The sequence below is a fragment of the Salvelinus namaycush genome, chromosome 38, assembly GCF_016432855.1.
Source record: "Salvelinus namaycush isolate Seneca chromosome 38, SaNama_1.0, whole genome shotgun sequence".
NCBI classification, from domain to species: domain Eukaryota; kingdom Metazoa; phylum Chordata; class Actinopteri; order Salmoniformes; family Salmonidae; genus Salvelinus; species Salvelinus namaycush.
In genome coordinates, this window is record NC_052344.1 from 14,770,855 (window position 1) to 14,787,099 (window position 16,245).

The following is a 16,245-nucleotide window of genomic DNA, read 5'->3' on the forward strand; positions in this document are numbered from 1 at the left end:
GAGACTTTTATTTTGAAGACTCATGATTTGTGGTCACAATAAACATTTTAACAAGCCTCCAAGCTAGCTACCTAACGTTAACATACCGTCGTAGCAGCAGTAGCAGCTTGTTTTGCTGGCGATATGGATTCAAAAGGTTTGTCTCTGGCGTTTATAAGTAATGTTTTCCTAAAATGCTTCAGCCAAAATGTATTTATGTTCAACATTAGAGGAGGAAAATGTGGGCAGTATGTAAAACAATATTTGGTTAAATTCACATAGCTAGTGACTAGCAGCTAGGCGTGCACTATCTAGGTAAAACCCATAGTGGAGTCAACACCTGTATGAAAGTGTTGCGACATAAAAGGTCTGCGATTCCTTCAGAACATTTCCATCGAAATGGACCCATGAGCACCAACATGTTAAGTTAATAGCAACATATCAATTTGAGTGTCAAATGAAAGCCAAGAGTCTATATTTTGGGGAAATTAAGTCATGATAGATACATTTTTCAACCATTTTCTATCTTCAAAATGAGTCATAAGTAAAGGCTTTGATTTCTGGATAAACTGATGGGGTCTTAGAAAAGGTGTCTTGGAAAATATCTAGCCTACCAGGAAAGTATTAGAAATACATCAAAACACAATCATGTTGACTTAAAGACCCCTGTCAGCTAATATCAACACTTATGTTTAGTTTAGAATAAATGATTTACCTTCTGTAACTTTAAGAAATATTGCCATGTAATTCTGTTACCAAAATCCCACATATATTTAAGATATTTTCTCATTTCTCTCCCTCGTGAGGATAATAATGAAAGTTCACTGAAGTAACAAGTAATGATAGACTTACCAATTTACTGATATTAAATATTTAATTAATTATTAAGTGATTAAAACTTGTAATTCTATCACCAAATTGGTAATGAAATTACCCCAAAATCAGTAACAGAATTACTGCAACTCAATTGGCTACAATGGGAAATCATAATAGTCACAAAGCACAGTTGGTCACCTGCTACTGACCTCCCACTGGCGTACTGTTATGTTCAGATATCTGTTTTTTTGTTGTTTGTTTTGTCTTAGAACAGTCATGACTATGGACAACACCTCTCCTTTTCTCACTCTCCAGTTAATGTGACCTCTCCCAGCTCTTACTGACACCTACCCATGAGCCCCCTCTTTTTCAATTTATTGTAACAAGCATCCTCAACCACTGAGCACCGACCAACACTGGACGTCCATGGACGTTGAAAAGTAGTTGATATTTGGTCAGTCCACCCTGTCCTTAACGTTAACGTCCACAGACGGACTGGATTGGAACAAATGGATAGCACAGTACAGTGTGTAGAGCACAGTACAATACTGAGTACAGTAAGTAGAGTACAGTACTGTGAGTAAAGCAGTACAGTGAGTAGAGCACAGTACAATACTGAGTACAGTAAGTAGAGTACAGTACTGTGAGTAGAGCACAGTACAATACTGAGTACAGTAAGTAGAGTACAGTACTGTGAGTAAAGCAGTACAGTGAGTAGAGCACAGTACAATACTGAGTACAGTAAGTAGAGTACAGTACTGTGAGTAGAGCACAGTACAATACTGAGTACAGTAAGTAGAGTACAGTACTGTGAGTAAAGCAGTACAGTGTTTAGAGCACAGTACAATACTGGGTACAGTAAGTAGAGTACAGTACAATACAGTACTGTGAGTAAAGCAGTACAGTGAGTAGAGCACAGTACAATACTGAGTATAATATTGTAAAGAAAAGAAAAGTAGAGTACAGTATATTGTACTGAAATATATTCTACTATACTGCACTGTACTGAACTCTATTCTACTGTGCTGTATTGTACTGCACTGTGATGTCTAAACTTGTAAAAGGAGAATGACATTAATATCCATAATTACACATTTCTGTGTAGTACAGTAATTCTGTTACCGCGGAATCGCCTTTCATCCATTTTCAGTCATTTTAAAAATAATTGTCTGTATGCCCATTTATTCTTGAACAATATAACTTATACATGCCTCATGAGCTTAGTTTAACTTAGCTACAGATTGTTACACCAGATAATGTAATTTAACCAAAGATTTTTGGTATCTATTACTGGGAGTTACAGGATAGATACTGTTATGGTGTAGCACAGAGAATTTCCGACCAACCTTAGCTTGGCTATACGGTCTTCGTCCTGGATTCGCGGAAACAGGAGTCTCATAAAATGTCTGTCTAGTTGCAGGGGTCCGTATTAATTTGATGGTTGTAAGTTATGTTAACAAATTCCTCACTTTCGTTTTCATGACAGGTCTCAATCTCCCTCTATCCTCCTTGTGTCTCCTGGTTCCACCAATACGCTTGATGTCAGCATCCATGTGGCAAGTGGCTGAGCAACGTAATGTGATGCAGTATGGGAAGCTGGAGGAGTTTGTGACTTTGGTGACCGAGATGGTTCCAGAGCTGCTAAGCTCCAGGCAGAGGACCCAACTCATTCTAGGACTGAGAGCAAGGGTGAGAGGGGTGGAAATGTTGAGGGTAGGGAGGATGTAAAAGTGACCAATGTGGGGTGAGATTCAGAACTTAGTTCCTCGTAAGCCCCTGGATCTTGAAGATCAGGGATTTAGACAGAAGATTGTTCTCTCACATTTTCATGATCAACTTCTGTTGTCATTGACTTCTTAGTTTGTTTCCCCTTTGTTTTAAATGGTCAGCTACCTGCTTCTTGATATGCCACACATGTCAGGTGGATGGATTATCTTGGCAAAGGAGAAATGCTCTAACAGGATGTAAACAAATTTGTGCACCAAATTTGAGAGAAATAAGCTTTATGTGCATATGGAACATTTCTGGGTTCTTTTATCTCAGCTCAGGGAACATGGGACCAACACTTTACATGTTGTGTTTATATTTTTGTTCAGTATACATTCATCACTGTTACAGTTGTTAATATGTATATTATTACTTTTTTTATTATAATTGTTATCGTTTTTATTTCACTTGGTCCCCACACCCGCTCAATGGTAATTTAGTCTGCCTGCTGCTCCCCTATGGTCATTCCCCCTTTCCCCTCTAGTCTTTACTCTGCCTCCACCCCAATGGACATGTATAAATTCATCTCTGCTACGGTTGTTATTATGTATATAGTTCTAGTTCTATAGTTTTTTTTTATGACCATTTTCATTATTTAATTTCATTTAGTTCTGCATGTTGGAGCTCGAAGCCTAAGATTTTCACTGAACCCTGCAATCACACCCGCTACCCTGTACATTAAACACTCTGAATGTGTAATGTTTCCATTCCTGCATATTAAAGTGTGCCTGCTATTTCAGCTGGTTCTTGAGTTGTGCTGTGGTAAAGAGGACATGGTGGACCATCAAACCATCCAACGCCACTTGGATAGAATCCAGTCATGCACAGTAAAGCACAAAGCGGTAAGTTGTGTGCAATACACCACAGAGTATGTGGATTGTTAAATCTCTATCACAACATTTATCTTTTTGTAATTTTAGTTCTTAACTTACTTTTTGGGGGTGTAATTTCATGTTCAGAGCAAAAACAAGAGAGTGGAGGCATCAAAGTCTAACTTTGTGGAGCTGGTCCAAACCCTGCTGGAAGACCCAACGAAGAGGGAACACTTTTTTCAGGTGAGATAATATCAAACATCTAACTTTTCACAATTGGGTAGTTCTGTGTCATAATCAAGCAAAAGTGTTGGATATGCCTGAAAAGCAAGCAGGCAGGCATGTGTAACAGTATAACTTTAGACCGTCCCCTCGCCCCGACACGGGCGCGAACCTCTGCACACATCAACTACAGTCACCCACGAAGCGTCGTTACCCATCGCTCCACAAAAGCCGCGGCCCTTGCAGAGCAATGGGAACCACTACTTCTAGGTTTCAGAGCAAGTGACTTAACCGACTGAAAGGCTGCTAGCGCGCACCACCGCTAACTAGCTAGCCATTTCACATCCGTTACACATGCATCTGAAATTAAATGCAATGCTCCCAAGCATGTGATGTGTGTGCTATGTGTCAAGTTGGGTACTGTGACAAATATCAATAATAGTAGTGCAAATGGATAAAACAAGTATTTTATTAAACTAATACATATTGACGGTAACAGGTGTTGTAGGCAAGACCATTCACCTCACTGTGTAATGGCTCTCTACATTTTCATTAAAGGAGGTGTTCCCAGTGCAGTACGGTACTAAGTATGACACAGCACTGCAGATTCTGGTGTGGGAGTTCTTCTCCAGATTGGAGGAGCTGCTGCCGGTGCCCAGCTTTACACAGGTACTGATATCACTGCATCTTCATCCTGTCAATTCAAATGTGAAAAATGTTGCGTTTACAGTTATGAATGAATGAACCCCCTTTAATAGATGAATAAATGGACTGAACATCAACACGTTTCCACCAGTGGGTAGGAGTTAGGGGTTGATTTGGTATTGGACTGCACTCTCCTTTTCCATTTTCCATTTTAACTTTAAGTTTTCCTCTCTCACCCTCAGACAGCATCTTGTCTCAGCCTTGCCTTCTCTGACCTGGAGGAGTGTGTTCAGTCTGTCTCTGACCCTGAGCACCTGAAGACACTGCTACAGCATCAAAGACACCTGGGACACCTAAACAGAGGTAGGTAGCATCCAGGTTATCTATTTCGGCTGGGGTAAATTCTTTGAACTTCTTTAGATTTGATAGCATTTTCCACCAACGAAATGTGCCTTGTTTTGTTAAAGATGTCTTCACCTTCAATGTTGCACAAACTGTATTCACCTCCAAGGTATTACTAAATAAAATTGGTTTGGATTCTCCTTCTTTTCCAGATCATTTGTTCTACGACTCTGACACCATCCTGTCCGCTCTGTCCCTCACTTCCTTGGTAAACTCTAAACAAACTTCAGTGGAGGCTCGAGGTCGTGACTGTAGGAAGAAAGAACAGGAGGGTGGAGAAGAGTGGCGACCAGAAATCAGTTACAATGGAACCTATAAGGGAACTGATGAGGGCGTTGAACGACTTGAAGAGGCTGGTGAATCCAGTTCTGGACAGCAGAAACCAGGATCATCACTACACGCTCATCCAGTGCCCGTAGATGGTAAGGATATTCGGAGCAGAGTACATTACATACATCTGTGCACTGTTCATGGCGATTGCCAAACTGTGTTATTGATAACTGGTTGTTATTACTAGTTGGAACAATATTAAGTTAAGCGACAGTGCTTTTTCCATTAGACTAGTCAGGCTACTTTTAGCTGCTGTTTCCATTGTGGCTATAGCTACTCCACCAGCAGAGCTTTATTTGAGCCGGATCCTGCCGGAACTGGAACCTGTTCTCCCGGATCCGGTACCTCTCGTGGCATGAAACATCATTTTCACTGTTTGCAATGTAGAAATTAAAATAAGAGTTAAATACGTTGACTATATTTTTTTTGGGGGGGGGATATTGGTACCCTAAAGCCAAGGATTTAATGGTTGAATTAAGTAAGACATTAATTCATATGACATGGATTCATTTTTAGCTCTAATTCTAGGTAACCAATGGGCAACTAAGATTCCAGATTGTAGATTTTAACAAGTTACACAGTTCAGTATTTCATAATATATTCCCTTCAGACCTGTGTTCAAATACTATTTGAAATCTTTAAAATATGTTTAGTGTTTGCTTTAGACTGCCTGGAGTGCCAGATGGGCGGGGTTTGCAGTTTTGTGACTATATTGGTTCCATTGTGAAATTATTTCAAATAGTAGGCTATTTGAAGTTGAAACCAGGTCTGCTTCTATAGCTGGTGGGGTAGTGGTTACTGTGGCTACCACAATTCCTAGAAGCCTACATGTTTCAAAATGTTACTACCACATTGTTGGGAAGTTGATGTGATGTAACAGTGTGTTGACCTCCTAGAAAAACGCATCTGCTTGAGCTGCTCTTTGTTGAGTTCTTCTATGGGGGTGTATTTATTATGGATGAGTTGACTGTGGTCTGGCCACTGCATGCTGAAAATACCTATTATAATTGTGTCCGTCACGAGATGAAATAGAGAACCATCTGAGAAGATGCTGTGTAATCAGTCATCGCAGTAGTTTTGGAGTACATTTACAATAATCATTTGCTAGCTAGCCAGGGTTATGACAGTTGTTTGACAATATACTGTAACAGTTGACTGTGGTCCAGGGCCGGCTTGCCCTATATGCAGACCATGCACTACGCATAGCTGACTTTAAAAAATAAGGAAAACACTGTTGAGAGTTTGAATAGTAGAATTCCTGCATATTTCTTCCATGCCTTCTTCACCCTCTATGGGACAGAAGGCCACAATCCAACATGGATGACCAATATTCAGTATATCTTATATTGCTTGTTCAGCTGAAGCACTATACTGTATATGTAGCAGACATGAGTCAGGCTCATGGTCTCGTGATGAGGTAGCCCTGCCTCACCCTTGGCCTTAGAGAAAGTATCCTCTTGGTCTCACTGTCAAGGTGTTTGTTTCTCCTGTGGGAGACCCGGGTTCAGATCCCGCCCGTGACAGTAGCCGTACTCATTTTACCTTGCTGTAAAATCAACATGCCCTTCCTGGTGTTCTCCTGCCCCCACCAACGAGTTCAAACAGGAGAAGGGTATTATGTTTGCTCACCTTGTGGCAGGGGGTTTAGAACATCACAGATATTAAAATCACATTTACACATTCATATTGAGTGCTTGGCACAATCCTACTTGGAGTGTGTCTTCAAGGAAACGCATAGTAAACATACAACTTAACAAAAAGAAAGCTAAACAGCACATAGGACTTTTGAAAACAATAGTGATTTCTTTGGGATTTTGATTGCTGGAAATATACTAAAGCATTCTGAATACATTGGTGAATAGTTCAATGTGTGAATTAGGGTTTATTATTCTAGAAGTTATTAAGGTAGTGGTTAGAGGGATGTCTGTCAAACCCATTTTGCCTTGGGAATGTCTTCATAGAGACTCCAAATGCGTTAATGGGATAATTTTACCAAAATGTAACACAATCTTAATGATTTTTGTTTAGTTTTTTACTTTGAAAGAAGTTGTCTGTCTTACAATTTTAGTACAAACATGACAGTGAGGCCTGTGAAGTAAATGTGTAAACATTTTCTAAAATCTCACACACTGCAATCCAACTTCTCTTGCGACAATATCACTTGAGATAAGATCTGTGTTTGACTTAAAACATTTAGGAACGTATTGCATGCATTATTTACTTAACAGGGCTTTTCATAGAGCTTGTATTAAAACTCTACTCGACCACAACTACATTTCAAATTTGGCCACGCTTTCATTTGAGGGGGCAGGTAGCCTAGTGGTTAGAGCATTGGGCCAGTAACCGAAAGGTTGCTAGATCAAATCCCCAAGCTGACAAGTTATAAATCTGTCGTTCTGCCCCTGAACAAGGCAGTTCCTAGTCCGTCATTGTAAATAAGAATTTGTTGTTATTTAGTTAAATAAAATTGTAATGAGATTTTTGACAAGGATTACCTTTTTTTTGGAGGTCATTGCCTTGTCAAATACTATATACATATCGACAACAATCTGGGGGGGGGGGGGGAATTAAAATAGCAGGACTGATTATATACTGAACAAAAATATAAAGGCAACATGCAATAATTTCATTGATTGTACTGAGTTACAGGAAATCAGTCAATTGAAATAAATTCATTGGGCCCTAATCTATGGATTTCACATGACTAGGAATACAGAAATGCATCTGTTCGTCACAGATACCTTTAAAATAAATGGGCCTCACAATTGGCCTCAGGAAATTCATTAGGCCCTTATCTATGGATTTCACATGACTGCGAATACAGATATGCATCTGTTGGTCACAGATATAAAAATTGCAATTGATAAAATGCAATTGTGTTCATTGTCCATAGCATATGCCTGCCCATACCATAACTCCACCTCTGTGGTGGAGGACCTCTGTTCACAACGTTGACATCAGAAAACCGCTCGCCCACACGATGCCATACACGTGGTTGGTAGTTGTGAGACCAGTTGGACGTACTGCCAAATTCTCTAAAATGACATTGGAGGCGGCTAATGGCAGCGAAATGAACATTCAATTCTCTGGCCACAGCTCTGGTGGACATTCCTGCAGTCAGCATGCCAATCACTCCCTCAACTTGAGACATCTGAGGCATTGTGTTGTGTGACAAACTGCACATTTTAGAGTGGTCTATTCTTGTCCCCAGCACAAGGTGCACCTGTGTAATGGTCATGCTATTTAATCAGCTTCTTGATATGCCACCCCTGTCAGGTGGATGGATTATCTTGGCAAAGGATAATTGCTCACTAACAGGGATGTAAACAAATTTGTGCACAACATTTGAGAGAAATAAGCGTTTTGTGCGTACGGAAAATGTCTGGGATCTTTTATTTCAGCTCATGAAAGATGGTAACAACACTTTACATGTTGCGTTTATATTTTTGTTCAGTGTACTTCCATGTGCTTTTTACCTGCAGAACCGGATAGTGACATGCCCTCCCAGGTCTTCTCCTGCCCCCAGTGCCCATTCTCCCACAGGAGAGAGGTGAACCTTCAGCAGCACATCAGGAAGGAACATCTAACAGAGGAGGACAGCAGGAGCCTGGACTCTGGAGGAGCTGAGAACTCACTGCCATCCAATCAAACAATACAGAGACCCTCAATCAAGACAACCAAGAAGTACATCTGCTTTAAATGTGGAAAGGGTTTCAGAAGCCCATCGGACCTGAAACGACATAAGGGTGTTCACACAGACATGCAGCCGTTCCATTGCAACCAGTGTGATAAAAGATTCAAAGCGAAGGGTAGTCTAAAACAGCACCAACGAGTTCACTCAGGAGAAAGGCCTTATGATTGCTCACATTGTGGCAGGGGGTTTAGGACATCCGATATCTTAAAATCTCATTTACGCATTCATACTGGGGAGCGACCTTATGGGTGTACAATATGTGGGAAGAGATTTATTCAACGGCAAGTACTAACAAGACACATCAGGATGCACAGTGGAGAGAAACCATACTTGTGTAGCATTTGTGGAAAGACCTTCGCTTGCTCAGGGGAACTGATGGTACACTCAAGGATCCACACAGGGGAACGACCGTATCATTGTGAACAATGTGGGAATACTTTTAGTCTAGCAAGTAAACTGAAAGTGCATCAGCGAAGTCATACAGGCGAACGTCCATACCCCTGTACACAGTGCCCCAAAGGCTTCTCCACCTCCAACAGACTAGTGAAACACATGCGAATTCATACTGGAGAGAAACCTTACCCATGTGTAAAGTGTGGCAAAAGATTCTCTGAAAGGGGAAACATGAGAATACATCAACGAATGCATGAAAAAGAGAGAAAAGGTCGACAAATGTATTGATAAACCAACACTAAGCTGTTGAAATGTTATTTGGAGATTCTGCTCTATATAGTTCTCTGCTACATTTTCAGGTGATTATGACATGTTTGTAGATCTTCTAATTTGTCATAATACCAGGCAGTGTAACTTTACTTCAGAGATGATTGGCAAAATATGTGTTCTAAATATTCTAACCATTATCTAAATATTGTAACCATTCTGTAAAATGTTAAAGTTATGTCTGGTTATATGCGAACAGATTTGATTTTACCCTGAAATAATTCCCTGAGTTCAATGCTTCCCAGTTGGAAAACTAACAATGGGCAAAAACACTATTGTAAACCACATTTCTAATATAGCAGGACATCTTAAACAATACCCTCAAATAAAAAGTGTTTACACACTTGGCACCACCTAGTATCTGTTGTGTTGTTTCCTATCGACCCAAAAATATATTTAGATTATTTCAAAGTAATTGAACAATTGCTCAATTCTACTTAGCCTTTTTCCATTGTTGCTCACTCCACTCATTAACTTCACTATATACAGTGCCTTCGGAAAGTATTCAGACCCCTTGACTTTTTCCACATTTTGTAAGGTTACAGCCTTATTCTAAACTGGATTAAATTGTTATCTTTCCTTATCGGTTTTCGCTTTGTCATTATGGGGTATTGTGTGTAGATTGTTGAGTTTAAAAAAATGTGTATCCATTTTAGAATAAGGCTGTAATGTAACAAAATGTGTAAAAAGTAGAGGGGTCTGAATACTTTCTGAATGCACTGTAGGTGATTTGGTGGTAAACACAGATTCAATAAAAGCACCATTATTGTACTAACAAAGCTGGCTAGTGGTGTGTAAGGTCCAGTGATTTGTGGACATCTATCAGTTTTGCCTTTCTCCCAGTGGCATTTAATTCCTCCATGGAATTTACGGTGAGTTCCAAAAGTATTGGGACAGTGACACATGTTGTGTTGTTTTAGCTACGTACTCCAGCACTTTCGATTTGAAATGATACAATGACTATGAGGTTAAAGTGCAGACTGTCAGCTTTAATTTGAGGGTATTTACAGTTGAAGTCGGAAGTTTACATGAACTGAGTTTAATGTATTTGGATAAGGTGTTTCACAATTCCTGACATTTAATCCTAGTAAAAATTCCCTGTCTTAGGTCAGTTAGGATCACCACTTTATTTTAAGAATGTGAAATGTCCGAATAATAGTGGAGAGAATGATTTATTTCAGCTTTTATTTCTTTCATCACATTCCCAGTGGGTCAGAAGTTTACATACACTCAATTAGTATTTGGTAGCATTGCCTTTAAATTATTTAACTTGGGTCAAACGCTTCAGTTAGCCTTCCACGAGCTTCCCACAATAAATTGGGTGAATTTTGGCCCATTCTTCCTGACAGAGCTGGTTTAACTGAGTCAAGTGTGTAGGCCTCCTTGCTCGCACAAGCTTTTCAGTTCTGCCCACACATATTCTATTGGATTTCCTGACTGATGTCTGGAGATGTTGCTTCAATATATCCACATAATTTTCCTGCCTCATGATGCCATCTATTTTGTGAAGTCCCTCGTGCAGTGAAGCACCCTCACAACATTATACTGTCACCCTCGTACTTCACGGTTGGGATGGTTTTCTTCGGCTTGCAAGCCTCCCCATTTTTCCTCAACATAATAATGGTCATTTTAGCCAAACAGTTCTATTTTTGTTTCATCAGACCAGAGGACATTTCTCCAAAACGTATGATCTTTGTCCCCATGTGCAGTTGCAAACCGTAGTCTGGCTTTTTTTATGGCGGTTTTTGAGCAGTGGCTTCTTCCTTGCTGAGCGGCCTTTCAGGTTATGTCGTTATAGGACTCGTTTTATTGTGGAAATAGATACTTTTGTACCTGTATCCTTCAGCATCTTCACAAGGTCCTTTGCTGCTGTTCTGGGATTGATTTGCACTTTTCGCACCAAAGTACGTTCATCTCTAGGAGACAGAACGCGTCTCCTTCCTGAGCGGTATGACGGCTGCATGGTCCCATGGTGTTTATACTTGCGTACTATTGTTTGTACAGATGAATGTGGTACCTTCAGGCATTTGGAAATTGCTCCCAAGGATGAACCAGACTTGTGGAGGTCTCAAAAAGAAATTCAGAGGTCTTGGCTGATTTTCTTTTGATTTTCCCATGATGTCAAGCAAAGAGGCACTGAGTTTGAAGGTAGGCCTTGAAATGCATCCACAGGTACACCTCCAATTGACTCAAATGATGTCAATTAGCCTATCAGAAGCTTCTAAAGCCATGACATAATTTTCTGGAATTTTCCAAGCTGTTTAAAAGCATAGTCAACTTAGTGTATGTAAACTTCTGACCCACTGGAATTGTGATACAGTGAGTTATAAGTGAAATAATCTGTCTGTAAACAATTGTTGGAAAAATTACTTGTGTCATGAGCAAAGTAGATATCCTAACCGACTTGCCAAAACTATAGTTTGTTAACAAGAAATTTGTGGAGTGGTTGAAAAACGAGTTTTAATGACTCCAACGTAAGTGTATGTAAACTTCCGACTTCAACTGTACATCCATATCGAGTGAACCTTTTAGACATTACAGCACGTTTTGTACATAGTACCCCCATTTAGGGGACCAAAAGTATTAGGACAAATTCACTTACACTGAGTGTATAAAACATGAAAGACCCATTCCTAATATTGAGTTGCTCTGAACTCTGGAGGAGCTGAGAACTAACTGCCATCCAATGAAACAGTAAAGAACTCCTCAGCCAAGACAACAAAGAAGTACATCTGCAAACAGTGTTCCACCAAAGTGCACATGAAAGAATGTAAACGTGTTCACACAGAGGAAAAGCTGTTTCATTGCAACCAGTGTGAGAAGAAATTCAAAAATCAAAGGGTACTTTAATACTGCACCAACGTGTCCACACAAGAGAAAGACCATATCTTTGCGCACATTTTGGCAGGGGGTTTATGACATCTGGGACCTTTAACTTCCCATATACTTACTCATACTGGGGAGAGACCATTCACCTGTTCTATATGTGGGAGGAGATTTATCCAACAGCAATTACTAACACACCACCTCAGGATGCATACAGGAGAGAAATCATACTTACTGTATGTAGCGTTTGTAGAAATACATTTTATTCCTCAGGGGCCTTGTTGGTACACTCATGAACACACACGGGTAAATGCCCCCACAGATGTCAACTTTGTGGGAAGATGTTTAGAATGTATTGGATACTCATGTTGCAGCGAAGGACTCACACAGGCGAGCTCCCATTCCCCTGCTCTCATTGTGAAAAACGCTTAATCTCAAAAGTGCCCTTAGATGACATGCTTATTCATACTGGAGAAAAACCTCACCCGTGTCTGTGGGAAGCGGTCTAATTTGAGAATCCATAAATAAAACTCATAGGCCATAGTTCAGGTAGTTGTCTTGTTTCAAACACAACATTTCTTCATAGATGTTCATTTTCATACTCTGTTTGACTCTCTCAAAGCCTTTTTTAAGTTCTTGGTTGTTTTTCATTTAAATATGGACTCAACCACAATCTTGTTTTTTTGTAACTTTGATGTGTCCATTGTTGAAAACCCTGGCCTGGAGAAATGGTCCATACAATCCAGGATCCTTGGGACGTCCCAACTCTGACGTTACCCCATTTGAAGTTTCAATTTAAATTGGTAAGGGTTAAGGTTGGGGTTATGTAGGGGTTAAAGTTTGGGTTAGGGTTTAGGGTAGGGATGTCCCAAGTATCCCAGATAGCACTTACCCTGGAAACATGTGTATGTGAAGGCAGATATTTGTATGAAGGAGTCTTTATTTTAACTTTCATTGATTGGCATATGAACATTCTAGATAGCTTAGTGCCACTGGATAGTTGTATCAATATGCTTGTGTCAACTTCAAGGGATACTCACACGCTCTTCCTGCGTGGGTGTGCATACACATGTGAAATAGGGGCCTCCCTCTCTTTCTATTCTGGTTAGAGACAGTTTGCGCTGTTCTGTGAAGGGAGTAGTACACAGCGTTGTTTAAGATCTTCAGTTTCTTGGCAATTTCTTGCATGGAATAGCCTTCATTTCTCAGAACAAGAATAGACTGACAATTTTCAGAAAAAAGTTATTTGTTTCTGGCCATTTTGAGCCTGTAATCGAATCCACAAATGCTGATACTCCAGATACTCAACTAGTCTAAAGAAGACCTGTTTTATTGCTTCTTTAATAAGAACAACAGTTTTCAGCTGTGCTAACATAATTGCAAAAGGGTTTTCTAATGATCAATTAGCCTTTTAAAATTATAAACTTGGGTTAGCTAACACAACGTGCCATTGGAACACAGGAGTGATGGTTGCTGATAATGGGCCTCGTTTGCCTATGTAGATATTCCATAAAAAATCTGCTGTTTCCAGCTACAATAGTCATTTACAATGTTAACAATGTCAACACTGTATTTCTGATCCATTTTTTGTTCTTTTAATGGACAAAAAAATGGCTTTTCTTTCAAAAACAAGGATATTTCTAAGTGACCCCAAACTTTTGAACGGTAGTATGTGTGTTTATATACACTGCTCAAAAAAATAAAGGGAACACTTAAACAGCACAATGTAACTCCAAGTCAATCACACTTCTGTGAAATCAAACTGTCCACTTAGGAAGCAACACTGATTGACAATAAATTTCACATGCTGTTGTGCAAATGGAATAGACAAAAGGTGGAAATTATAGGCAATTAGCAAGACACCCCCAATAAAGGAGTGGTTCTGCAGGTGGTGACCACAGACCACTTCTCAGTTCCTATGCTTCCTGGCTGATGTTTTGGTCACTTTTGAATGCTGGCGGTGCTTTCACTCTAGTGGTAGCATGAGATGGAGTCTACAACCCACACAAGTGGCTCAGGTAGTGCAGCTCATCCAGGATGGCACATCAATGCGAGCTGTGGCAAGAAGGTTTGCTGTGTCTGTCAGCGTAGTGTCCAGAGCATGGAGGCGCTACCAGGAGACAGGTCAGTACATCAGGAGACGTGGAGGAGGCCGTAGGAGGGCAACAACCCAGCAGCAGGACCGCTACCTCCGCCTTTGTGCAAGGAGGAGCACTGCCAGAGCCCTGCAAAATGACCTCCAGCAGGCCACAAATGTGCATGTGTAGAATGTTCTACATTGTATAATAATAGTAAAGACATCAAAACAATGAAGTATCAGATATGGAATCATGTAGTAACCAAAAAGGTGTTAAACAAATGAAAATATGTTATTTGAGATTCTTCAAAGTAACCAACCTTTGCCTTGATGACAGCTTTGCACACTCTTGGCATTCTCTCAAGCAGCTTGATGAGGTAGTCACTTGGAATGCATTTCAATTAACAGGTGTGCCTTGTTAAGTTCATTTGTGGAATTTCTTTCTGTCTTAATGCGTTTGAGCCAGTCAGTTGTTTTGACAAGGTAGTGCTGGTATACAGAAGATAGACCTATTTGGTAAAAGACCAAGTCCATATTATGGCAAGAACAGCTAAAATAAGCAAAGAGAAATGACAGTCCATCATTACTTTAAGACATGAAGGTCAGTCAATCTGTAAAATGTCAAGAACTTTGAAAGTTTCTTCAAGTGCAGTCGCAAAAACCATCAAGCGCTATGATGAAACTGGCTCTCATGAGGACCGCCACAGGAAAGGAAGACCCAGAGTTACCCCTGCTGCAGAGGATAGGTTCATTAGAGTTCACTGCACCTCAGATTGCAGCCCAAATAAATGCTTCACAGAGCTCGAGCAACAGACACATCTCAACACCCAACTGTTCAGAGGAGACTGCGTGAATCAGGTCTTCATGGTCAATTTGCTGCAAAGAAACCACTACTAAAGGACACCAATAATAAGAAGAGACTTGCTTCGGCCAAGAAACACGAGCAATGGACATTAGACTGGTGGAAATCTGTCTTTTGGTCTGATGAGTGCAAATTTGAGATTTTTGCTTCCAACCGCCATGTCTTTGTGAGACGCAGAGTAGGTGAACGGATGATCTCCGCATGTGTGGTTCCCATCGTGAAACATGGAGGAGGAGGTGTGATGGTGCGGTGGTGCTTTGCTGGTGACACAGTCTGTGATTTATTTAGAATTCAAGGCGTACTTAACCAGCATGGCTGCCACAACATTCTGCAGTGATACGCCATCCCATCTGGTTTGCGCTTAGTGGGACTATCATTTGTTTTTCAACAGGACAATGACCCAAACACACCTCCAGGCTGTGTAAAGGCCATTAGAACAAGAAGGAGAGTGATGGAATGTTGCATCAGATGACCTGGCCTCCACAATCACCCGACCTCAACCCAATTGAGATGGTTTGGGATGAGTTGGACCGCAGAGTGAAGGAAAAGCAGCCAACGAGTGCTTAGCATATGTGGAAACTCCTTCAAGACTGTTGGAAAAGCATTTCAGGTGAAGCTGGTTGAGCGAATGCCAAGAGTGTGCAACGCTGTCATCAAGGCAAAGGGCGGCTACTTTGAAGAATCAAAAATATAAAATATATTTTTATATATTTGTTTAACACTTTTTTGGTTACGACATGATTCCATATGTGTTATTTCATAGTTTTGATGTCTTCACTATTATTCTACAATGTAGAAAATAGTCAAAATTACGAAAAACCCTTGAATGAGTAGGTGTGTTCAAACTTTTGACTGGGACTGTATATATATATATATATATATATATATATATATATATATATATATATATATATATATTCAATTTTGTAGTAAAGTATAATTAATTAATATTATAGTCCAGTTCTGGCCGTTAATGGAACATATTGCATGCCAACCGCTGTTAAACTCAGAAGAAGAAGAAGATGTTGATACCGGAAGGGAACGTTTTTTGGCCTAAAACGTCATATGTAAACGACGACCGTGAATGTTCAGT

The 16,245-nt window shown here is 40.1% G+C and overlaps 1 protein-coding gene across 1 annotated transcript; it reads left to right on the top strand.

Moving 5' to 3' along the window:
• Positions 1-45: 45 nt before the first annotated feature.
• LOC120032259 (zinc finger protein 239-like) lies at positions 46-9,733 on the top strand. Its single transcript, XM_038978267.1, has 8 exons — positions 46-136; positions 2,282-2,484; positions 3,303-3,404; positions 3,522-3,617; positions 4,155-4,265; positions 4,484-4,604; positions 4,796-5,065; positions 8,456-9,733. The coding sequence occupies exons 1-8, from the start codon at positions 124-126 to the stop codon at positions 9,346-9,348; spliced, it is 1,809 nt and encodes a 602-aa protein (XP_038834195.1). The 5' UTR covers positions 46-123; the 3' UTR covers positions 9,349-9,733.
• The last annotated feature ends 6,512 nt before the right edge of the window (positions 9,734-16,245 follow it).

What these genes read in the sequence shown, in the direction of transcription:
- LOC120032259 (XM_038978267.1), top strand. An exon ending in GCACAGTAAAGCACAAAGCG is followed by an intron (nt 3,405 to 3,521) that starts GTAAGTTGTGTG and finishes TTTCATGTTCAG; the next exon opens with AGCAAAAACAAGAGAGTGGA. An exon ending in AGAGGGAACACTTTTTTCAG is followed by an intron (nt 3,618 to 4,154) that starts GTGAGATAATAT and finishes TTTTCATTAAAG; the next exon opens with GAGGTGTTCCCAGTGCAGTA.